Source organism: Aquarana catesbeiana, linkage group LG03 (assembly GCF_042186555.1).
Source record: "Aquarana catesbeiana isolate 2022-GZ linkage group LG03, ASM4218655v1, whole genome shotgun sequence".
Classification (NCBI taxonomy): Eukaryota; Metazoa; Chordata; class Amphibia; order Anura; family Ranidae; genus Aquarana; species Aquarana catesbeiana.
Genome location: NC_133326.1, coordinates 714098500 through 714124604, shown reverse-complemented (window position 1 = coordinate 714124604; position 26105 = coordinate 714098500). Strand labels below are relative to the sequence as shown.

Below are 26105 nucleotides of genomic sequence, written 5' to 3'. Positions count from 1 at the left end.
GTCTTAGCATTGGCAATTCTCTTTCAGAGACTGATGGTCACTTATTCCCTTTTTAAAGGCCTTTGTTTAAGGGGTTTCTCACATTGCTTCCACTTTCATTCACCTGTGTCACAACGGGATCTCAATTTGGTCATGTTGGGTCTACAGAAGCTTCCCCTTGAGCTCATTCAGGATATTCCCTTGGCTGACCTTACTTGTAAGGTGGGTTTTATCAGTGTATTATGTCAATGAGACAGATTTCAGAATTAGCAATCTTATCCAGTAAGGAACCCTTCCTTGTTCTTCACAAAGAAATGGTGGTCTTTAGTCCCTGGGCCTCCTTTCTCCCTAAGGCAGTAGAGTGTTCAGCCCCATTCAGCTGCAGTGTATGTCAGCCTTTCAAAGACTGCGACAGGCTGCAGGAAGCAGGCCTAGATGCTGCACCTGTGGCTCCTGGGAATACTAATAACCCAGAATTGGACACACTTGGACTAAACGTCTAGTTTGTAAGGGGCCTTAGGCTTCATGTACACGGGACGTTTTTACAACCTCTCCTGAATGATTTAACTTGACAGATAGTAACCCACGTTTAAAATCTCCGTTTTGCCACGTTTACATGCCGCGTATAGCGGCACTTTGCCGCGTTTGCGCTTAGAAGGGCTTAAAAAAAATAGCCAAAAATGAAAAATGCCTGTAAACTAAACATGGCTAAATGCGAGTTACCGTGTTTAAAAGCATTTAGCGCTTGAAATGCCTGTAAACTCAGCTTCTGAACACTTTTTTTTGCATTCCAAAAAATGCCTCTAAACTCAACTTCCTAGAAAGGACTATAAACGACCCTGTGTACATGGACAGATAAGATAACATAGAGGAGAGTTCAGGGGCTGTTGAAAAAAACTGCCAACTGCTCCTAAACATCCATCTACCAGCAGCAGTGTACATGAGGCCTTAGTGTATTCTTCTTTACACCCATCTTTCCCTCTTTCTCTCAAAGTTGGGAGGTTTGATTATCTTTACTACAGTGGAAAAAAACCTTCCTTTGCAGTACTTTAAACACTTCCGGCCCGCTGCACGCCGATATACATCCTTACTTTGAAGGGGGATATCGTCATTATGGCAGCAGCTAGCTGCCATAACCCTGGTATCCTCTTCTTCAGCCGGTGGTCCAGTTTCCAATAAGAGTGGTCTCTGTGGCAGAATCGCCGCAAAATCACTTTTATCGGCGGCGGGAGAGGCCCCCCCTCTCCCGTTGTGCTCCGGTGCCCTCCGCCACTTACTGGAGCCGTCGGCAGCGGCGGAGGCGATTGGATTTTCACCCTTGCTGGGCATGGAGATGAGTGAGGGGAAGATGGCCTCCACCCGTCTCCATAACAATCCAGGGCGGAAGCATCATCAAAACATCACTTCCGCCCATAGCTCTTAAAGTGCTATTTATTTTTTTAAATGACAATTTTTTTTTAATTGCATTTAAGTGTAAATATGAGATCCGAGGTCTTTTTAAATCCCAGATCTCATATTTAACCACTTGCCGACCGCCTAACGCAGATATACTGCGGCAGAATGGCACGGGCAGGCAAAATCATGTACCTGGTACGTGATCTGCCTCCCACGGGTGGGGGGGTCCGATCGGACCCCCTGGTGCCCGAGGCAGTCGGCTTGTGTCTGGGAGCGATGGAAGGTGAGGGGAAGACCATCCATTCGTGCCCCCCCCTCGCGATCGCTCCCAGCTAATCAGATTCTTCCTCTGCTGCTGTATAGTAAACAGCAGCAGAGGAAGTGATGTCATCTCTCCTCGGATCGGTATTTTCCATTCAGGCGCCGAGGAGAGAAGGCATCTAAGTGAGTGCACAACACAACACACACAGTAGAGCACGCCAGGCACACATTACACCCCCGATTACCCGCTAATCACCCGCCCTGTCACACTGACACCAAGCAGTTTTTTTTTTTCTGATTACTGCATTGGTGTCAGTTTGTGACAGTTAGTGTGGTAGGGCAGTTAGTATTAGCCCCCTTTAGGTCTAGGATACCCCCTACCGCCCCAATAAAGTTTTAACCTCTTGATCACCCCCCATCGCCAGTGTCACTGGTGACGCTAATTAGGGAGGTAAATATATAGGTGCGCCGTCAGCGTTTTATAGCGTCAGGGACCCCCATATACTACCTAATAAAGGTTTTAACCCCATATAACTGTTATGGGTAACGCTGGTCAGTTTGTTTATTTTTTATAGTGTCAGGGCACGCGCCGTTTATTACCGAATAAAGGTTTAGCCCCCTGATCACCCGGCGGTGATATTACTTAGGTTTTAGGGTCAGATAGGGTCTGCGTCGCCCCAGGCAGCATCAGGTTAGTGGCAGTACCGCTAACACCCACGCACGCAGCATACACCTCCCTTAGTGCAGTTTAGGGTGTCCAAAAATGAAGTGTTAGAGGGATCAGCCGAAATACCTGCTAGCACCTGCGTTTTGCCCCTCCGTCCGGCCCAGCCCAGCCCACCCAAGTGCAGTATGGATCTTTCACTGTCACTTACAAAACACATAACTGCAGCGTTCGCAGAGACAGGCCCGATCCCTGCGATCGCTAACAGTTTTTTTGGTAGCGTTTTGGTGAACTGGCAAGCACCAGTGGCCTAGTACACCCCGGTTGTAGTCAAACCAGCACTGCAGTAACACTTGGTGACGTGGCGAGTCCCATAAGTGCAGTTCAAGCTGGTGAGGTGGCAAGCACAAGTAGTGTCCCGCTGCCACCAAGAAGAAGACAAACACAGGCCCGTCGTGCCCATAATGCCCTTCCTGCTGCATTCGCCAATCCTAATTGGGAACCCACCACTTCTGCAGCGCCCGTACTTCCCCCATTCACATCCCCAACCAAATGCAGTCGGCTGCATGAGAGGCATTTTCTTTATGTCCTCCCGAGTAGTGAAGTAGAATAGTAAAGTATCGAACCAGGCAGAACTTCTGCAATGCAGGTTTATTAACAGCTGATAACATACAGGTTTATGTTCAAAGTATTACAAGATACAGGTCTAATTTATACAGTTTCTTACAATGCATGCATATTAGATATAGGTATTCTTATCCTCTAACCAAATTGAAACAGATGTGAATTGTTCTCACCTTGAACCAGAATGGGTCTTTTCTGCCAATTCTTGGGAACCTGTCACCTGATAGGGACCAGCCGATCGGCCGGTGGTCTGGTCCCCTCACAGAGTTCTGGGTTCCAGCTCGACCAAGTTCGTGAGGGAAATTCACCTGAGACCACATTCTGGAACAAGTTAAGAAGTCTTCTCTGACTCGTACGAGGAGACAAGTTAGGACAGATACTTGCCCATTGGTTCTGACCTCTATGACCCATGCAATAGGGCAGCATACACAGAGTTCAGCCTTATGAGCTCCTATCTGACTTGTCTGTCTAACAATTGCAGAGCTTGCATTTATATACCATTTTACAAGTCTTATCTCAACCATCTCTCTTACATATGATTGGTCGCTTAGATCTACGTCAATGTAACTAACCATAAATCTGACACCTGTTCTACAACCAGATAAACTTAAATATTCCCAAAATTCCTATATGTTCATTAAAGTGATTTATAACTGGTTTTGTCCAATTAAAAACACCTGTATAGAGACCGTCTGGCACCCAGCTGTGTTATCCAACTCTCCTTATCTTGATAAGATTTAACTAAGTTCAAGAATTACAGATTTATGACATTTGGGAAAATGAACTTTCAATAACCCCACCAGATGTGTTATATGTTTCACTATATGTATGTATTTTAACAGTTTTAATGAGGGCACAAGCATAACTTTGTTTGAACCTGTCAAACTTAATTTAATGTACTGTACATAACTTTAATTATTTCTAAACCACCTGTTTTCTTATCTTTATCTGTCTGATTTATATGCATTTCAGACTTGAGACAATTCTATATAACTTGAATCTATTCTAATGAACTTTCACCCAGTAGACTATCTTAATACATTTTCGAGAACACCTGTGTACAAGTACTTGTCATAAAGCAGAGGTCATTTAAAGTTCAACACTTAAAAATGAAGACTTTCTAAATCTGGAAAACACAGTATACATTATTAAAGATTAATAATTGTTGCTTTACTTATTGAATAATAATATTGATAAAACCACTACTATATAATAATAATAATAATAATAATTATCAATAAAATATATGCAAATCAATATATATAATATGAAATACATTGGCTAATATGAGATTCTACAACATTTCCCCCCTGTTGAGGCTTTACACAAGCCTCACAGCAATTACAATACAGATCACCCACCATGCCCTTCAGAGACCCCATGCACCCGACACTTATCTCATAAATTGTCCAAAAAAAAAAAATAAAAATAAATCAGTCCAAAAAAATAAATAAATAAATCAGTCCAATCAAAAAAACTGCATCTTCTTCTGTAGCTGCAAAGTCATTCTCCATATGTGGCACGGAAAACATAGTTGTCAGTCTCAGTGGCATTGTGATCATTCTTGCCACAAACTTCTTGCAACAGGCAACAGTTACTCAGCAACATCACATCAAGGATAACAGGGAAGAGGAACAATCCCTTTAGCTAGTGAATGAAAGCCAAGTATGTGTTTCCAGGGACCATTCAGCAGACTCAGTCCCACAAGGCTCTGCCTTTTCCTGCATAGGTCTTTTCAGCTTAGCCAAGTGCTTGATGTTTTTTTGAGAGATCTCCTTCTTCAGCATCATTTGCTGGTCCAGTAACATAGCACAAGCTGCTTTGGATGCTGTAAGACACAAGTTCAGTGCATACCTGTTCTGCAAAGGTACAAGTCTCAGATGTTCCTTTATTGCATGAAATCCTTCCTTTGTAGCAATTAACATTTGTAACAAGTTGCATCATGTCTTCTGCGATCATCCAATCTTTGTCTGGATATAAAATACACTTCAAAATTATAGTTGTAAAAAATACAAAAATAGTTAGTGTCAGGATACAATAGGTCTCTGGCAAACATTTTAGGGCAACCTACAAAGCAATGGCTCCTGCACTCTCATCTTATCTAATAACTTAATTTAGTGGGTTCCTTTTACTTCTACAACATCCGCTAAAATAATATACATAACTCTATATAGTTTTATCATAATACAATACTCTTAGAATATTAATAATAATTATCAGTATAAATCCCTTGAAGTACATGTTTTCAGTACAAAGTATTTTACTATAAACTATTTCCCAACCTATACTATTTCCCATACAATAATTGTAAATTCTTATAATTTCTTAACCTTGACTCCACCTTTCAGTCACTATTACCCTGGTCATGTCATACTGTCAATATAGTCAGTCCAGATATTTCATTAGTTTTAATTTTGTAGTCTTCCCACAAAGTTTGCTAAATCCAAAACCCTTTCACTTTTTGTCCATTTCTGCACATACTATACTGCAGAATATTTTACAATAACAGTCAGCATGGGTCTCTTCTGTCAGTCACTGCTATACTGTCTAAGTCAGTAGCCTACCTCTCCTATGTCTTAAAACATGAATTATAAAACAAAATCAAGACAAATATCATAACATATCCTATAAAGCATCAATAGCATACAGTCTTTAGCGATAATGTCATACTCATTACATTACACCTCCCCACTTTTTTTTTTCAAAAAATGATAAAACTATTTGTTTATAATGATTGAACATTTACTCAAAGTGGAACTCTATTCACAAAATGTGATAAAATAAGGTTAATTAGCAAGAAAAATACATTCCACATTAATTATTATGCTACCATTTTACTGAAGCCCAGAACCTTTGAGCAGCAGTAGAATTTCAGGCTGTCAGCAGACTGGCCTCTAGATTTTTAGCAGTTTAAAAAAATAGAGCACAACTGAGCCTGTGTAGAGCAGGGTGGAACAGTGGATTTTAAACAGTATAGGCACTTATTTTTTACTGTGTTTCATAGCTACACCTGCAAAAAGGGTCAGCCTCAAGTGATCCAGCAGGAATTAAGTTTCTGACCAAAGTTCCACTTTAAGGTGTTCACAATAATAATACTTATAACATATATAACAAACAAAACAACAGTAAGTCTCTACATACAAAGTATCACATATAATTAATTAGCATTGTCCATTACTGAAATACTTCCAATGTCTTTGTCTGCAACAGTCTCTTGTATGTATTCCACTTGCACTTATGTGAATAACATTCATGCTAATCTCACTCAGACTTTGACTACGATAGAAACTGAAAATGTCACTGTCACAAATGTGGATTTAAATGGACGCTTGAATTGTGAATTCTTCCACTTCCTTTTATGATCTTTAATGTACTTGCAGTCATCAAGAGTTACTGACATACATTCCTTTAGTGGCTTTGACTGGAACAAGAGATCACATCTAAAACAAGGATCTGTTTAGAAACAAAACTACACCAATTTGGTTAATTGTTTTAAACACATGAACATTTTATCTCCCACTGTACAGCATGAAGTCTAAGCAACTATCATTTGCCTCTAGAACTCCTAAACTTAGTGACAAATCTATCCAAAGTTTCATATGGCCCAGCAAATTGTATTTAATTTGGTCTACAACAGCCCATACAACCTATCCACCAATGAATATGAGTGTGGACACAAAGTTCTATCGTTTATGCCAAGCATAGAGCAGAATGGAACTGATTTTTCATAAAATTGGGTACAATTATCTGATCTCAGTGCTGTATACACTCCAATCCTGGGAAAAATGTCCCACATCAGACACTTAGCTGTTGTCTCGTACATTTGCATGACCATATGAAAAACTGTGATTTACTTTAAAAAGGAGCAGACATTTATTAAAGTATATCTATATCTACAGCTTTGTTCTTTCATTGCGATATAGTCTATATTCAGGCGCACAGAATAGACTTTGTAGAACTACATTTTGTGAAACTACATTGTGATTGTTCATAACTAAAAAGAAATCAAAATAAAATTACATGGTCACTTGCACAGTCTGTTAAATCTAAAGAGGTTAAGAAAATGTGCATTACTATGTCCCTTCCTTAAGAATAATTATATACAAATTTTATTGTTAATTAGATCATATTAATGCAGAGTGACCCTAATCCAAAAACTGACTTTGCCACCTGTAGTAGCATAACTAGGAACTTGAATAATAAAAAAAAAATCAAAAGGAGTGAAATTTTACAAAGTATAACTTTACATGTGAAAACGTGCTGGCTGCTCCTGGAATAAAGAAAAAAATTATTTATTTAGGCAAACTAATAATCAACCTGATGATTACTAAATATTGTAATCAGGTAGGACAAAATAAGTTATAGCCAATACCAATAAGGGACCTTGCTCACCAGAGCTTACAAGCTAAGATTAAAAATTAAGACTCTAATTATCTAATTCACCCCCCTGTATGTGCTACATATAGCACATATAATAAGATGGTAGCACTGTTGTTACCATGCATCACTCTTCACTATTCTTTTTAGAAAATAAGAAACAAAAATAAATTTGGAGTTCCCTTGTACCAAATAAATAAATCCCATTACTATCTTTGTGATTACTACTAAGTAGGCAAATATATAAAGATGACAGTATACATAATACTGTACAATAAGATAGGGACATGACAAAATAAACAACAAAAGCTACAAGGGAGAATAAGCACCCTACTTACAAGAGTGATACACTAAAAATAAAATGCCCCTTTCACTACTGCAGTCCATAATATAAAAGACAGAATACCTATTATAACCTACAGTTTATATTCTAATAGAAAATCAACAAATGTTTAAGAATAAGAACGTATTCTGAGATTTTATTTATTTATTTATTTATTTTTATGGTCAGCTCATCCAGTGTCTGTCTAAAGGCACCAGACATAACTCCCCCAAATGTGCCTCTTTCATCTTAGTACAGAGTATTCAGATGACCTGTCACAAAGGTGATTTAATGTAGTTGTTGCACATACGTGCAGACAGCTATTTCTAAAATGGTGACTATACTTTTCTGCTCTCCTACACTCATACTGAAAGAAATACATTATCTTGCTTAACATGTAAATTCTACAACTGTAAAATGTTTTTAAGCATGACATTAATTACATTAGCAACATTGAATTTATCTACAGATATTTTCCTTCCAGAAGCAGTATGCTGGATACAAAAAAATATGGGAGAACTTTGTGTCGTAAATTACTTAAAACAAACAACTTTCTTTTTTCTACAGTTTAAATAACTTCTAACTCCCTCAGCTCATTCATGGTGCTATCTAGCTGAGGTACATATTCAAAAGAATATAAAAAACATTAATGAATCGTGCCTTCCACACACATACTCACTGCCAATAACATTTAGAACTTTGACGCTAAAGTCAATCAGTCACCATAGATGTATCAATACCTAGCCTCTCCACGAAAGACACATACAATCATTCACATAGGGATTCATTTTACACCTCATACAAAAAAAAACACACACACACACACATTTAACTCATATAAATATAAATACTCCTATCAACTACTAATACCAAGTGTCACGAAATCAAAGATATGACACAGAAAGTTCTTATTGTATTTGTATGGAGGATACATACCATTTCCCTATTCATCATACACTATGCAGAATTCAGCATCAGTTACATACTTCTTACAATTCACTCATAGAACTAACACACAGGGTCCTTCCACACCAACATTTTTACAACCACTACAGACTTATTCTAACCTAATTTGGGAGATGATCAGTCTCCCTCACACATACAATATTCCCTAACAGTCTACAAAGATTACAAAGAAATTAACTTACATTTGTGAACATTCATTAACAAAATGTCATTATCTTCTGTTTTCTATATAGCAATACACAGTCACTCCACCTAGCAAAGTATGCATACACATGAACAGAAATTCCTGACTATATATAAATATACAAATATTCACAGAATTATTAAAACTGACAGGTTAGTTAATAATTATTTATGGACAGCAGTGCTCAGAGTAAAGCCAATAGGCACTGTATGCGCATACGTCTCCTTACCAAGACGCTTGTCTCAAGACACGAAAAACCGCCAAGCCCTGCTTGCCACGGCGATCAGGAATGTCTCAACCTGATCTTAACTCAGTTAGTACACAGACCGTTATAACAGATACATATAAACACATACACTTATAGCACAAAAACGATACATACCTTTTAACTTTGTTAACAAATGGAGCTCAAAAACCTTCACCTTATTTACATGTCAGGACTTACCTTTCCTGACATCAACCTTCTAAACTCATGAGTATTATTTTACACCACAAAGGTACCTTTTTCTACTAGTAGCTACATATCAGTACTGTTTTTGTTCTTTAACTTAGGCTTTCTAGGGATCTGATAACCCCAAAGCCTTCTCCTGATTGATTACCAATCCAGGAAACCAACATGCATGTTAACGCAGGTTCTCCAGGGGTCTTTAAGTCCCCAAAACCTCATCCAGACAAAATTTTGCAGTCAAGGTAAACAACATGCATGTTACGCAAGTTCTCCAGGGGTCTTTAAGTCCCCAAAACCTCATCCAGACAAAATTTTGCAGTCAGGGTAAACAACATGCATGTTACGCAAGTTCTCCAGGGGTCTTTAAGTCCCCAAAACCTCATCCAGACTTAAATTTGCAGTCCAGGGAATCAACATGCATGTTAACATAGGTTCTCCAGGGGTCCTAAATCCCCCAAACCTCTTCCTGACTAATTTTTGCAGTCCAGGGAACCAACATGCATGTTAACATAGGTTCTCCAGGGGTCCTAAATCCCCCAAACCTCTTCCTGACTAATTTTTGCAGTCCAGGGAACCAACATGCATGTTAAACCTAGGTTTACATAGAGAGTAATTAGCCCTCTACAGGGGTACCCCTTCGGAAAATAAAGAATTGAAAGAAAAGAAAAAGAGAAAAGAGAGAGAAAAAAATAAAAATAAATAAATAATAATACATTTTCTACCCAGGGTATCTCATCCTGTACAATGTACTTTAAGACACCTACAGTTGAGAAAACCCAACCTGCCATCACAAAGATCTGCCTGGTGGACAGCGATACCCCAACAACAACCACCTGCCCCTCCTAGCGCTAGCAAAACACGGCACAACACAATGCAGAACTAATAATAGGTGTCTGCTAACCTGATATAAATTGCGCAAAATTGTGTTGAGCTCAGTGCCTCACCAGCATGGAGTAAGGCAAGATCGAAGTTGAGGTTATGCTGTCCCCGTACGGGCCAACAAATAAAGTAGAATAGTAAAGTATCGAACCAGGCAGAAATTCAGCAATGCAGGTTTATTAACAGCTGATAACATACAGGTTTATGTTCAAAGTATTACAAGATACAGGTCTAATTTATACAGTTTCTTACAATGCAAGCATATTAGATATAAATATTCTTATCCTCTAACCAAATTTAAACAATTGTGAATTGTTCTCACCTTGAACCAGAATGGGTCTTTACTGCCAATTCTTGGGAACCTGTCACCTGATAGGGACCAGTCGATCGACCAGTGGTCTGGTCCCCTTACAGAGTTCTGGGTTCCAGCTCGACCAAGTTCGTGAGGGAAATTCACCTGAGACCACATTCTGGAACAAGTTAGGAAGTCTTCTCTGACTCGTACGAGGAGACAAGTTAGGACAGATACTTGCCCATTGGTTCTGACCTCTATGACCCGTGCAATAGGGCAGCATACACAGAGTTCAGCCTTATGAGCTCCTATCTGACTTGTCTGTCTAACAATTGCAGAGCTTGCATTTATATACCATTTTACAAGTCTTATCTCAACCATCTCTCTTACATATGATTGGTCGCTAAGATCTACGTCAAAGTAACCAACCATAAATCTGACACCTGTTCTACAACCAGATAAACTTAATTATTCCCAAAATTCCTATATGTTCATTAAAGTGATTTATAACTGTTTTTGTCCAATTAAAAACACCTGTATAGAGACAGTCTGGCACCCAGCTGTGTTATCAAACTCTCCTTATCTTGATAAGATTTAACTAAGTTCAAGAATCACAGATTTATGACATTTGGGAAAATGAACTTTCAATAACCCCACCAGATGTGTTATATGTTTCACTATATGTATGTATTTTAACAGTTTTAATGAGGGCACAAGCAGAACTTTGTTTGACCCTGTCAAACTTAATTTAATGTACTGTACATAACTTTAATTATTTCTAAACCACCTCTTTTCTTATCTTTATCTGTCTGATTTATATGCATTTCAGACTTGAGACAATTCTATATGACTTGAATCTATTCTAATGAACTTTCACCCAGTAGACTATCTTAATACATTTTTGAGAACACCTGTGTACAAGTACTTGTCACAAGCAGAGGTCATTTAAAGTTCAACACTTAAAAATGAAGACTTTCTAAATCTGGAAAACACAGTATACATTATTAAAGATTAATAGTTATTGCTTTACTTATTGAATAATAATATTGATAAAACCACTACTATATAATAATAATAATAATAATTATCAATAAAATATATGCAAATCAATATATATAATATGAAATACATTGGCTAATATGAGATTCTACAACAATGGCCAGAAATTTGAAGTCCAGCAGCAACAGATACATCTGGATGAGAGGCGCTGACTGCCAAGGGGTGAGTGAGCTCACCATGCATCCCTGTCTGTGACTGAAGTCTCCCCCTTCTCTCTCCTGCCTCTTAATAAGTACACTAAGGTAAATCAGGGTTCTCAGAGCACCCCTTATATCACAGTTCCCCTTTACACCGGAGGCCACAGTGTTTCCCCCTTACATCAGAGTCCTCACTGTACATTAGAGTACTCAGTGTTCCCCCTTAAATCAGGGTTCCCAGAGCATCCCTTATGTTAGAGTCCCCAGAGTTCTCCCTTACATCAGAGTCTGCAGAGTCCCGCCTTACAGTGTAAGGTTACTCTGCGGATTCAGATGTAAAAGGGGAACTCTGCGGATTCAGATGTAAAAGGGGAACTCTGTGGACTCTGATGTAAAGGGGGACTCTTGTGATTAACTTTATATGATTAGAAATGTTATTTAATTGCAAAAAAAATGTATGGTTTATACTATAAAAAATTTGCTGTGCCCCACTAAGTGTTCAGGTTTGACTTGAAGAAAAGGTGGCAACCCTATGTATTGTGTATGTGTAAAGGGAAAAGTGCAGCGCTAGAGATACAAATGTACCCCAGGTATGAACCTAGGGGAAAAAGGGGGACCTGCACAATAAGAATTGTCTTGAAATACGCAAAAGGTTAGTGGAAGTGTTAGGAGTGTTTGTGAAAACACAAGTGAGATGTGCACTGATAATGAGTGCAATCAATGCTATCAAAGGTCGGGTAGCACCATGTGATCAGGTGACACCTTAAAATACATATATATATATATATATATATATATATATATATATATATATATATATATATATATATACTATATAGGCTCTCGAACAATCACAGTGGCGATCTGCTCCGGGGTAGGACTCCTCCTAGAAGAGACTCTTGCTGCTGTGGCCGATGCTTCTCCTCTCGGCCGAACAGGAGGCGGGTCCTGAGACCAGTTCTAAGACTCCCGGGTCTCAGGACTGGTTTTCTGATTGGCCAGGAGGAGAAGCAGGAAAACATTAGCGAATATTAATTTGCTAATGTCACACAATTTGGTGGGCTCGGGGCGCAGCGCTCTGCGCCCTATGCCCACCATTTTTGAAGCCAATCACGTGCTTAATCACAGGCTTAAAAATAAAACTACATTGGAATCCATGTGTCTGGTGCCCCGCATGTAGATTAGGGGACTGGACGCATGGATGGGGGGGCGGCGCTTCTAATGGATGGGCCGCCACTGATACCATTTCTATTTGCTACAGATTGTCTCTCAACAGCTTTGCAGGATCGAGATAGAGGGCATTCTAGTCATCTTAGTGGAACCATTTTGGCCAAGAAGGAGTTGGTATTGGACAACCTCCAATTCCTGGGAGACAATATGTGGTCATTTCCAGACCAATCAGACATGCTGTCTCAAGGACCAGTGTACCATCCTGCTTCATGGTCCCTGGCTTTAACACTTGGCTGTTAAAACCCAAGTTGTGAAAGTTTGAGGTCTCTCTGACTCTGTTATTTCAATGCTGCTTAAGGCTGGAAATCAACCTCTCACAAGGTCTATCACCTTGGAGGGCTCTGTATAGCTTCTCTGGAGCAGTAATTAACCTTAAGCACCCTGAAGGGTCAAGTCTTAGCATTGGCCATTCTCTTTCAGAGACTGCTGGTCACTTATTCCCTTTTAAAGCCCTTTGTTTAAGGGGTGGCTCACATTGCTTACACTTTCATTCACCTGTCACAACGGGATCTCAATTTGGTCATGTTGGCTCTACAGAAGCCTCCCCTTGAGCTCATTCAGGATATTTCCTTGGCTGACCTTACATGTAAGGTGGGTTTTATCAGTGTATCATGTCAATGAGACAGATTTCAGAGTTAGCAATCTTATCCAGTAAGGAACCCTTCCTTGTTCTTCACAAAGAAATGGTGGTCTTTAGTCCCTGGGCCTCCTTTCTCCCTAAGGCACAATTTAACTTGTCAGATAGTAACCCACATTTAAAACGTCCGTTTTGCCACGTTTACATGCCGTGTAGTGTATAGCGACGTTTTCCCGTGTTTGCCCTTAGAAGTGCTTAAAAAAATAGCCAAAAATTAAAAAGGCCTGCAAACTAAATGTGGCTAAACGCGAGTGACCGCGTTTAAAAGCGTTTGGCGCTTGAAATGCCCATAAACTCAGCTTCTGAACGCATTTTTTTTGCATTCCAAAAAATGCCTCTAAACTCAACTTCCTAGAAACGACTATAAACGACCCTGTGTACATGGACAGATAAGATATCATAGAGGAGAGTTCAGGGGCAGTTGAAAAAAACGTCGGCAGTGGCAAAGGCGATCGGATCTTCACCCTTGCTGGGCATGGAGACGAGTTAGGGGAAGATGACCCCCACCCGTCTCCATAACAATGCAGGGCGGAAGCGACATTAAAACGTCACTTCCACCGATAGCTCTTAAAGGGCTTTTTTTTTTTTTTAAATGACAATTTTTTTTTTTATTGCATTTAAGTGTAAATATGAGATGTGAGGTCTTTTTGATCCCAGATCTCATATTTAAGAGGTCCTGTTATGCTTTTTTCTATTACAAGGGATGTTTACATTCCTTGTAATAGGAATAAAAGTGACCCATTTTTTTTAAAAAAAAGAACAGTGTAAAAATAAAAAAATAAAAGGTACAATAAATAAGATTTTTTTTTTTTAAACGTGCCCCGTCCCGCTGAGCTCGCCTGCAGAAGCAACTGCATATGTGAGTAGCGCCCGCATATGAAAACGGTGGTCATACCACACATGTGAGGTATTGCCGTGATCGTTAGAGCGAGAGCAATAATTCTAGCACTAGATCCCCTCTGTAACTTAAACATGCAACTTGTAGAATTTTTTAAACGTCGCCTTTTTTAAGGGTAAAAGTTTGTCGCCATTCCAAGAGAGGGCGCATTTTTGAAGTGTGACATGTTGGGTATCAATTTACTCGGTGTAACATTTAAATAATGATAAATGTTGGACTAATTCCAGATACAGATAAAGGTCCACAATCCCTACTAATTGATTCGAAAATAATAACTAAAGGAGAGAGCCTCGGCTACCTCCTAAGAATTGGGATTTTTGTGTGGACCATAACATCTGTATAATAAGGTAAGCACAAACTTGGAACTTTGATAAAATTTACATTTTATTAAATACAAAAACACATATAAACAAATATAATAAAATCATGAACTACAACCAGTTCATTGAGGATACTTAGTATTAGTTATTATTAGTCCGCGAATTGCTGAAAAGATGCTTGAATATGCGATTTGCCAACATGTTTCGCAGATTTCCTGCTTCTTCAAGGGCGTCGCTTACATCTGTTGGTATCTCTAGATTGTATAGATACATATTAGGTACTGTTTTATAATTACATTGTTCAAGTACAGTTTATTAAGCTCATAATAGTGCTTACCCAATAGAGGTTATCAATGCCTAAAATGGGGCATGCAAAGCCCAACTCACGTCAAAAGGCTCAGCCCACTAACAGCCGATCACGATCAATACCCCTAGGCAGTCAGAGCGTACGGGGTTGGCGAGTGAGATGTCAGATCATGTACTGACCATCCTAATGAATAGGTATATCCTGTGTAAAGAAATAATATACCAACTAATTTTATCAGCTAAATTTTTTATTATTTCTATCTTTTGCGGGGGGAGAGATATTGGTTATCGTGGTTCCTAGTGCTGATTTATTGGTTCTCACTTTTACTGTCCTAGGTTCTTCAGTAGCTATATTAAACCCATGGAGCCATACCCCATTTATCATTTTAAAAGAGATGGTCATCCAGATGGATAAAGCTAAATCATATCCTCCTTAGAGTACATAGTTAATTTCAAAAACAAATAGACACATGTATCTGCATAATTGCAGAGTCCAATATGTCAGCTCTTACATAGATAGCTGACATATCACCATCAATCACTGCAAAATGTACCCCTATAAGTAAGAATGACATTCTGGAGCATTGTATAAGCGCTATGCTATAAGTTTGTATTGATGTTAATGGAAAAGGGGATAATACAACATTGGGTTAAGTATAGCTGGAGCCAATTTTCCAATCTCTCAATGCCAAAAAAAGCCAAAAAAAAAGCAAGGGGATTGTCATTATGTTATTTACCTCTAGTTTTGTACGTATGGGAGAATTTCTGGTCAACCACCCTCGGATGTGATCCGCTTCTACCACTGTTTGTGACGCTGGCTGAATGAGACGCTGAGCGCGTCTCCTTACATTTCCGTGATCCCCCCGGAAGTAAAGGGTCAGCTGACCCCTGACTTTACTTCCGGAGCGGGAGCCCCTGTGTTGCACATGCGCAAGACGGCCGGGACTGGCCGTCATTGCGTCGGCGCACACCGCGCAGCTGATTCGTGCGCGGGGAGGGAGGGAAAGGTGTTATGACCCTAGCCTCCTACCAGGGGCGCTCGAACGATCACACTCATTACCTAATCGTTACCGGCCGAGCAGACGAGCCCCCGCTGTGAGATGTCATGCAGGCCACTTAGCATCAATACTTTTACATATATAAATGTCACTGATACATGTATAGGAACAAAAAACTCTGCAAAAATGCATATATAAAGAATTTCATAGTTAACGCTTGTGTAAACCTTTCTTAGTACATTAAACATGATTAACTTTAAGATGCTACAAAGTTACATATTAGTATCCATTTAAAAGTAGGGGGGGAAGGAGGGGAAACAGGGGAAAAAGAAAAAGAAGAGCAGACAGATGGGAGGAGGGAAAAAGGGGGAAACAGTATAATGAAGATTGATACTATCTCTATTGTGAGGAAGAGGGAGAGGGGGGGAGAAATATGGAAAAATTCTAAACCATATTCTAGTTAACATTTTAGCCCCCCTAGTGCCATCCAGTAAGTGAGATATGTCATATAGTGAGAGACATGCCAGTCTGTCAAACAGTTTTAGCCATCAGGCCAAATATAGACATGGTCTGCATTGAGTTTTGTGAAACAAAAACACGAACAGGGACCCCTTGGTTAGTTAGTGTGTCTAGGGTACCCACAGAAGGTCCAATCCGGTATTATCAACTTGGTATTGTTAATTATAAAAATGGTTTAAATGATAAGGCAGTATTAAGGCCTGGTGTAACATTATCTTTCACAATATAAAAAAAATTGGGCTAACTTTACTGTTGTCTTATTTCTTAATACAAAAAGTGCATTTTATTCTCTAGGGTGTTAGAAAAAAAAAGGATAATGTTTGGGGGATCTAATTAATTTTCTAGCAAAAAGAAACTGTTTTTAACTTGTAAAGAACAAATCTCAAAAAGTGGTTAATAATACTGATCTGGATCAGCCTCCCCTGTGTAGGAGGAAGTGACCCTCCCAACTACATTCTTCCCAGAGATTTTCACTTTCATTCCTCTCTTCTACTGTCAGCGATGGCGTCTGCTAACCTGAGAGCTGAGCTGGAATGTTCCGTCTGTCTGAAAATTTATACAGATCCTGTAAACCTGAGATGTGGACACAACTTCTGCCGGGTCTGTATTGATCGTGTGCTGGATACACAGGGGGGGTCTGGAGGATATTCCTGTCCTGAATGCAAAGAGAAGTTTCCGGATCGGCCTGCACTGCAGAGGAACATAACACTACGTAACATAGTGGGGAATTTCCTGTCTGCTCAGCCAGATCAGGAGGAGTCCGGGGTCTTCTGTACTTACTGTGTGGACTATCCTATACCTGCTGTTAGATCCTGTCTGCTCTGTGAGGTTTCTTTGTGTGATAAACACCTGAGAGTCCACAAAAAGTCCCCAGAACACATCTTAACTGACCCCATCTTGTCCATGGAGAGCAGGAAATGCTCCATCCATAAGAAGATCCTGGAGTATTACTGCACTGAGGATGAGACCTGTATCTGTGTGTCTTGTTGTATGAATGGAGGACATAAAGGACATGAGATGGAGTCACTGGATGAGGCTTCTGAGAAGAAGAAGGAGACACTGAGGAATGTTCTTCAGAAACTTCTGATAAAGAGAGAGGAGACGGAGGAAAGAGTCCAGAGTCTGCAGGAACACAGGAGGAAAGTAGAAGAAGAAGCAGCTGGTGACACCGAGAGAGTCACTGCCCTGTTTAGAGATCTCAGGAGACGTCTGGAGGACCTAGAGAAGAGAATCCTGAGGGAAATCTCCGGGAGGGCAGAGCGGATCTCCATCTTCATCCGGGATCTGGAAATAAAGAAGGAGGAGCTGTCCAGGAAGATGCGTCACATTGAGGAGCTGTGTAACATGACGGATCCACTGACTGTCTTACAGGAATCAGACACAGGTGACTTGTGTGATACTGAGGATGGAGATAATGAGGACAGAGAGAAACATGAGGAACTCCTCCATGATGGAGGGGGTCTGGATGTGGATGGGATATCACACACATTACACACATTATCTGATATAATAACAGAGGTAGATGTATACTTCTATATACAAGGAGCTGCAGACATATTACTGGATGTAAACACAGCTCATAATAATCTCTATATATCAGATGACAGGAAAACTGTATCCAGGTTAGATAGAAAACAGAATCGTCCAGAAACACCAGAGAGATTTCAGGATTGGTATCAGGTGTTGAGCAGTCGGAGTTTCTCCTCAGGGAGACATTACTGGGAAGTGGATGTCGGGGCATCAAAAGAATGGATGGTCGGGATGTGTTACCCCAGTATAGACAGGATAGGAGGGCAGTCAGGGATTGGATATAATAAAAAGTCCTGGAGTTTGATCAGATGTAATAATCAGTATGGGGTGAGACATGACAGTAAAAAGATCCCCTTTCCCTCCAATATCCCCAGTAACAGAGTCAGGATATATCTGGATTATGAGGCCGGACGGATCTCCTTTTATGATCTGTGTGACCGGATCCGACATCTCCACACCTTCACCACCACCTTCACTGAGCCCCTCCATGCTGTGATATGGGTATATAAAGGTTATATAAAGATGTGTGGGGGGAATAGGGAATAATAGTAATAGTGAGAAATCCGCCCAGAGACTGGTGATGTCACAGGGATGGGTAGTGGGATTAGTAGAATATTCAGCCAATAGGATAAAGCAGTGGGAGGGACTTCAGTCAGTGCCCTGCAGATTTTTGATAAATGTGAGGTTTCTCCCTCTGTCACTCCCTGTGATTGGGTAGGAGATCTCTCCAGTTACTGGAGTGACAGTGAATGACATGTTCCTATTTGTCAATAAAGAGGGGTGTGGCCTATCTATATAATTATCTATCTATCTATCTATCTATCTATCTATCTATCTATCTATCTATCTATCTATCTATCTATCTATCTATCTATCTCATGACAATTACTTTCATTGTAATCATTAAACAGAAAGTTATCACAGTGTGTGACATCACCAATCTCCTCCTCTGGCCCCTCCCCCTACACTCTGCCCCTCCCCCACATGCAGTCACTCTGTGCGGGGTGCAGTACGGTCGCTGTGATTGGATAGGATGGGGTCACCTCTCCTCTCTTTCCTCCTCCTATTCCATACAATCTATACTAAATAGAGATGAAAAGAAATGTAACAATCTCAGAGGAAATATATGAAGAAGGGATCTAGAGATTTTCTGCTAAGACAATAAAATGTGATGTATCATTAAAGTGTATGTCCACCCATAATGTTTTCTTTTCTTAGTTTTGGATGGAGTGGGGGAGAATTAGAACCTTTGTCAGGTTTTTACTGCTATCCAGATCTCCAATAAAGAGATTTCCCCTCACTTCCTGTCCCGGTGACAAGATTTTACCAAGCAGGAAGTGAGGAGAGCTCTCCACAATTATAATAAAATCTGACTGGGGCTCTAGCCTTCCCCTATTCTACTAAAAATGTATGTCTGGGTCCCCTTTGCTGATTTCCTCTCACTTCCTGCCCGGTACAATGTTGTCAGCAGGACAGGAAATGAGGGGAATCCCCAGATAACAGTAAAAAGCCAACAGGAGTTCTAATCCTCCCTCATTCCATCCAAAACTATAAAAAAACATCTCTTAGCTTGGCATAGACTTTAATAGAATGTATCAGTAATATAATTGTGTTGGTGTCACTGTTATCAGCACTGAGATGTATATTGCTGTGCAGCATGTTCTCCGGTCTCACCCTCATCTTCCCCACCAGAGAGGACAATACCTTACAGAGACACGGCATACATTAGGCTGGTAATATGTAGAATATACGGGAAGCCAAAGAGGGTGAGAGCGGAGAACACGCTCAGGGCTGCTGTTAGAAATCATTGGGCCCCGTACATTACCTGACAGGGACAGTGGCGTCTCCAACTTTCATATTTAGTGGGGGCACATGGGGGGACAGGGACAAAAGTAGGGGGGAAACTATAAAATGCAATTATATATATATATATATATATATATATATATATATATATATATATATATATATAATAGGATATATATATCCTGGGGGCCTTTACTATGACCCCACAACGGCCCTTTCATATGTTCTGCAGTGAGCTCCCTTCCTACTGTATTGGGGTCCCCCAGGGTGGCAGAAAACAAGAGATATATATCACCAGCATACCAAGAAAATATAAGGGTCCAAAGCAGTGGGAGAACTATCAGGGTTGCAAAGGTTGTCTTGCCTCTGGGCCCTGGTGTTCTGCCACTGTGGGGTTCCCCAGCCTCCTCTTGCTGTCCTGCCCCTGCTATTGACAGCGCTGGTCTGGCATCTCTTGGAATCTACAGGCTGGTTCTCCTGTCCTAAGGATGGGAGAAATCAGTCTGTTTTTTCAGTAACTGAGAGTCCTGGTGGAGTCCTTCCTGCAACTCGCTCTTCTCCCTGCCAATGAGGATGCAAGGGAAGGAGCAGATTGGGCGGCCTTGGTTGTGTGAGTGTTCGCATTATGCAGTGTCAGCAAGCAGAGTGAGGGGGAGGAATCACCTGCAGGAGCTGACTGGGGGCTCTCTCCCTCTTAGACATTGATTTTTTGTAAAAAAAAAAAAAAAAAATTTTTGTATGAGGGGGCACATGGTGGGGCACAGCATAATGTTGGGGGGGTCAGGGCCCCCTCTGCCCCCCCCTAGGGACGCCACAGGGACCCCCCCAACCTGGATGGGTGTGTGGGTTCAGGTGTATGGCCCTGAACACAGCTTACTTATTCATGTGACCAAAGTACTTGTGTGAATGAACCCTTAATTATGTTTTTTTTTATTTATTTTTTTTATAAAAAAAAAAAATGAACATTGCTGTAGGCAGTGGGGGGCTTTGGTGAAATATTAGGGGTCTAAACAGACTGCTGATGTCTCACTTTTAAGACAGAGGAAGAGATTGAGGACAGAGATCTCCAATCCTTTCTCTGCAGCTGAAGCTGCAGAGAATGAATGAACAGGAGGCGCTCTGTAGAGAGGCTTTCTGTTCATTCACAAACTGAAGCATAGTAAACACACTTCAATTATGAATGAACACAGAAGTGATCTGTATGAATCACTCACTGTGTTCACTCAGAAAAAGAAGGGGCTGATAAATATGACATATTTACTGGTCCTCCTGTGTGCCCACAGCAGCTGACAGCCAGCGGGAGAGAGAGGAGGAGAAGCTGACAGAGCTGTGGGGAGAAGAGGGCCACCATGGGATTAGAGCTGTGGGGAATGGGGATTGTGGATAGGAGAGGGGTGATCAGAGCAGTGGGGGGCCAGTCTCTGAAACTGATACCCCTGTGGCTCCCCCCACAGCAGCTGGTGGAAAGGAGAGAAAGAAAAGCCATCTGTACTGTGGGGGAGATGGTGGGGGCTCTGAGCTGTGATCAGCTACTTTTTAAACTGCCTGCACCATAAAGCTGCCCAGACCCCATACAGGAGGGCCGGTTCTACCCCCTCTGTGGCCCTGAACATGCTGAACAGCAGTATACATCACAGTGCTGCTAACAGTCACACATCTGATTGGTTGCTCCGGGTCTCACACTCTGCACTACTGTGCTAAATAAGAAGAGATGTATTATGGGAAAAGGAGAACATGGGGTTAATCTATTACTTTATCTTTCTGAAAGCCTACGAGGGAAGCCGGGGGCCCAAATACTGTATATGACATTGTCTGGAGGCCACAAAAATATCACATTGCCTAGGGGCCCCAAATATATCATATGACTTGGGAACACAAGTATGTGACATTCTCTAGGGTTCCCCAAATATGCCCCAGTCCCTGGAGGCCCAAATATGTCACATTCTCTTGAAGCCTGAAAAATCTAATATTGTTTGGGGCCCCCAAACATTTCCAAGGGTCTGGTGGCCAAAGAGCTACAGAAGAGGATACTTCAGTAAGATGGGGGCACAAAAATGGCAGAACCTGCAACCTATACTATTATAGTTCACAGCTCATGGGGGGGCACTTTGACATTTTGCCTTGGGTGCTAAAGGAGTCTGTCTGGGGCCTCAAGTGTGTCTCAATACCTAGGAATTCTATATGAGGCTTTATTTATTTTTTGAGACCCAAGTATGTCAGATTGTTTTGGGACCCCAAATGGTCTTAAAGAGACTCTGTCACTTGTCCACTCAGGGCCCATCCCGACCCCTTTATATACCCCATAATTGCTCTCCTCTGATGCTCCATCCCCCCCATGTAGATTTCATGTTGGAATATGCCAGAGCTTACACAAGATTGATGTCACCCCTCCCCCTCCCTCATGTGACAGTATACAAGTCTGGTGATTGGCTGCTTAGGCCTGAGCATTGTATGCTGGGAGAAGATCACATGATCCCTCATACCCGGGAAATTGGGAACCTAGCAAAGGCTTTGATGGGGCAACAACATATTGGGGAACAGCAAAGGAGAATATATAGGGGGGTTTGGAGGGTTTTCAAGAGAACCTCCCACTTTACCCTGAAAGGACAAAGTGGGTGGAGTCTCTTTATCCCGCCTCTGGGCTGGCCGAAGGTTCCTCAGTCAGTATGACTATGTTCAGTGGTAAGAGGTGATGGGGTGCACTGATCTGGGGGTGCAGTGTTTACCTGGAGAGATGTACTTATTGTTATTTATAGACTGCAATATAACAGTGTACACTTCCCCGGCTCTGAGTGTGGATGTACATGGAGACTCTATAGGGGTGTACGGCTGCTGCATTACTTACAGTAAGGGGTGGGGCATTATTTTCTATGGCTCCTCCCAGTACATGATCATTATGTATAGTGAGATGGGACATTGTATAGAGTGCTGGACCTGAGACAGAGCGCAGAGTGTAACATGACTTATGGGAGGCACAGATGGAGGTGTAATGGCCCTTTAAGTATCTATCTATCTATCTATCTATCTATCTATCTATCTATCTATCTATCTATCTATCTATCTATCTATCTATCTATCTATCTATCTATCTATCTATCATATAAGATTACAATACGTAGTAGAAATAAGAATATAATACGTTTGAAGATTGTGTCATTCTTTTTCATCATATATCGCTGTCATCATGTATGATTGATAAGTGTATCTACATTATTATATCATATATTATATCACTTTTATAATGGATCCTAATATAATGTGTCCCCATAGAATGGATCACCAATAGAATTCTATGGGATCACTTTTATAACTAATGATTTATTATTGTATCACTTATACTGATTTTTCCCTCCAATATCCCCAGTAACAGAGTCAGGATATATCTGGATTATGAGGTCGGACGGATCTCCTTTTATGATCTGTGTGACCGGATCCGACATCTCCACACCTTCACCACCACCTTCACTGAGCCCCTCCATGCTGTGATATATGTATATAAAGGTTGTATAAAGATGTGTGGGGGGAATAGGGAATAATAGTAATAGTGAGAAATCCGCCCAGAGACTGGTGATGTCACAGGGATGGGTAGTGGGATTGGTAGAATATTCAGCCAATAGGATAAAGCAGTGGGAGGGACTTCAGTCAGTGCCCTGCAGATTTTTGATAAATGTGAGGTTTCTCCCTCTGTCACTCCCTGTGATTGGGTAGGAGATCTCTCCAGTTACTGGAGTGACAGTGAATGACATGTTCCTATTTGTCAATAAAGAGGAGTGTGGTCTATCTATCTATCTATCTATCTATCTATCTATCTATCTATCTATCTATCTATCTATCTATCTATCTATCTATCTATCTATCTATCTATCTATCTATCATATAAGATTACAATACGTAGTAGAAATAAGAATATAATACGTTTGAAGATTGTGTCATTCTTTTTCATCATATATCGCTGTCATCATGTATGATTGATGAGTGTATCTACATTATTATATCATATATTATATCACTTTTATAATGGATCCTAATATAATGTGTCCCCATAGAATGGATCACCAATAGAATTCTATGGGATCACTTTTATAACTAATGATTTATTATTGTATCACTTATACTGATTTTTAGGTTTTTGATTTATTCGATTTTTAGATTTAGGTCACATGATAATTTCACAAATGTTTATCAAAATAATATTTTTGCTGAAAATACAGGAAAATCATTATTAGTGGATACAAATACAACATAACTTACAAAATTCCTTCTAATTCTAGAACATGAACCTGTATTGAGCTAATAAATAACAAATATTTGTAAATTTTAAATTGTGTTTTTTTTTTGTAAACCAGTGAGAATTGAAGGAACACAGAACTGTAAATAGGCGACTTACACTGACCAATGGCGGCAGCCAGTTGGGATTGAGAAAAATTTTACAACACGCCCCTTTTATAGAAATCATTCTAACGATTGACTTCTGCTGAGCAGGGATGGCCACACACGGAATGACATTGAGCCGATCCCCGCTGAACCGGCTGAATTTCCATCCATGTATGGCCAGCTTTAGGGCTCATTCACACTAGGGGCAGGGACTGACACTCCTTCGAAAAGTGGTCCATACTCAGATCACTTTTCAGAGGTGTTTGACAATATCTCACCTCCTCATCACCCGTTTTAACCCCTTAAAGCAATGCCACCACCCTGCAACTGTGTGCATTGCACATGGATATGGGGTGGTTGTAGAGTGTCCCATCTACTGTAGAGTCCAGAGGGAAGGGTTCCTCTGGGCACGACCGACCTGGAAGCTTCAATCAGAATCATGTGATGGAAACCAGATCCTATGAAATCTATGAATGGGTCATGTTTGGTGGGTGGTGGTATCTGCCGAATGCAATAAAGGGGTACCTGCTTTGCTTCATGGCCACAACATGTGTACACCCCTGACTGCTGACTCTGAAGCTGAAGGGGGAGCAGTTTTGGGCTCAAGCAGTGAGCCCATCTGCTAGTGTGAACGATCCTCATGTGTGTTGGTGCACCACAGACAGCCAATCATAAGCTGAGGAGACACTCCTCACCCTGCAGCTGCACATATACATGCCCCTTGAAGCACATGGGGGGAGGGGGATCAGTGGACACGGGGGGATCAGATGAAATGGGGTGATGAAAGCCCATGGAGGATCAGAAGAGATGTCAGAGATCTGCAGAGGGGGGAGGACACTAACTGCAGCCAATAGAAAATAGGAATGGTGCTAGCTGTGGTGATTGGAGGGGAGGGGGTGGGGGGCACTCACTTTTGATCAGCTACTGTATTATTCTACTCACCAGAGTCTGGGGGTCACTTCTGGTATAAGTTGAACTCACAACACTAAATACAGTGTAAAATCATTATGTTTATTACAAAAGTTATACAAAATCATTAATAAATACATCACACACCAGCGACAAAATGTAATAATATAAAAAAAGTAAAGGGAACTAAACCCCTTTAAAGACTGGATGTCTTCATATATTCCCCACAAATGTAAGGAACCTATAATAGATGTTAGTCCAGCCTTCCTGCCAACATGTTTCACGGGGTTACCACTTCCTCAGGAGTTTTAAAAGGAGTAATAATCTGCAGAGCACAAGACATAAATCATAGCACACCAAGAAAACATGTATAGACATACAGTATGTGCCCATGTATACACGTATGATAAAACACACATGTCCACACAAAATACACACACATAATAAATTCATATATGCAATGCATCACCACATGCACTGGGCAAGAAACTCATATGGCCAATGAAAACAGGAGAAGTGGAGGGGGGCAACACTCACCCGAAAATTCACACAGACCCATCCAGGAAGGGAACGCCACATATGGTGGTCTCCCCGATCAGTTTGGAAGCCAGGTAAGGCAAGGGCTGATAAGCTCTGTTTGATATACGTATTTTATAATATTATAGCATTGTAAGGGTAGCCAACCAGACGTTGTACATAGTGTACAGAGTACTCTATATACACACCAATGAGATGTAAGGATCCTAAAATATTGTACACTGGCAGTGCGTGATCAAAGAAATAGGAATCCTTCAAAAGTACTAGCTGGTTGAAACCAAACCTATATAGATAAGTAGAGAGAAATCCTTAGAGATGGGCCAAACACTCCTGGGTTCAGTTCGCAGCAGAACTCCTGAACAGGGGAAAAGTTCTAACCCAAACGGTGAAACCCAATTGAAGTCTATGGGAGCTGAACAGGAAAAAATCAAAAGTCCCCATTTTGAAGGCTTAT

General features: G+C 40.8%; 1 protein-coding gene across 1 annotated transcript; it reads left to right on the top strand.

Annotated features, from left to right (window-relative positions):
• The first annotated feature begins 16954 nt into the window (after positions 1-16954).
• LOC141133671 (E3 ubiquitin-protein ligase TRIM39-like) lies at positions 16955-23523 on the top strand. The gene has a single exon (XM_073623168.1). It carries the CDS (start codon positions 16997-16999, stop codon positions 18569-18571), a length of 1575 nt encoding a protein of 524 aa, XP_073479269.1. The 5' UTR covers positions 16955-16996; the 3' UTR covers positions 18572-23523.
• Positions 23524-26105: the final 2582 nt, after the last annotated feature.

What these genes read in the sequence shown, in the direction of transcription:
- LOC141133671 (XM_073623168.1), top strand. Translation starts at nt 16,997, where the DNA reads ATGGCGTCTGCTAACCTGAGAGCTGAGCTGGAATGTTCCGTCTGTCTG.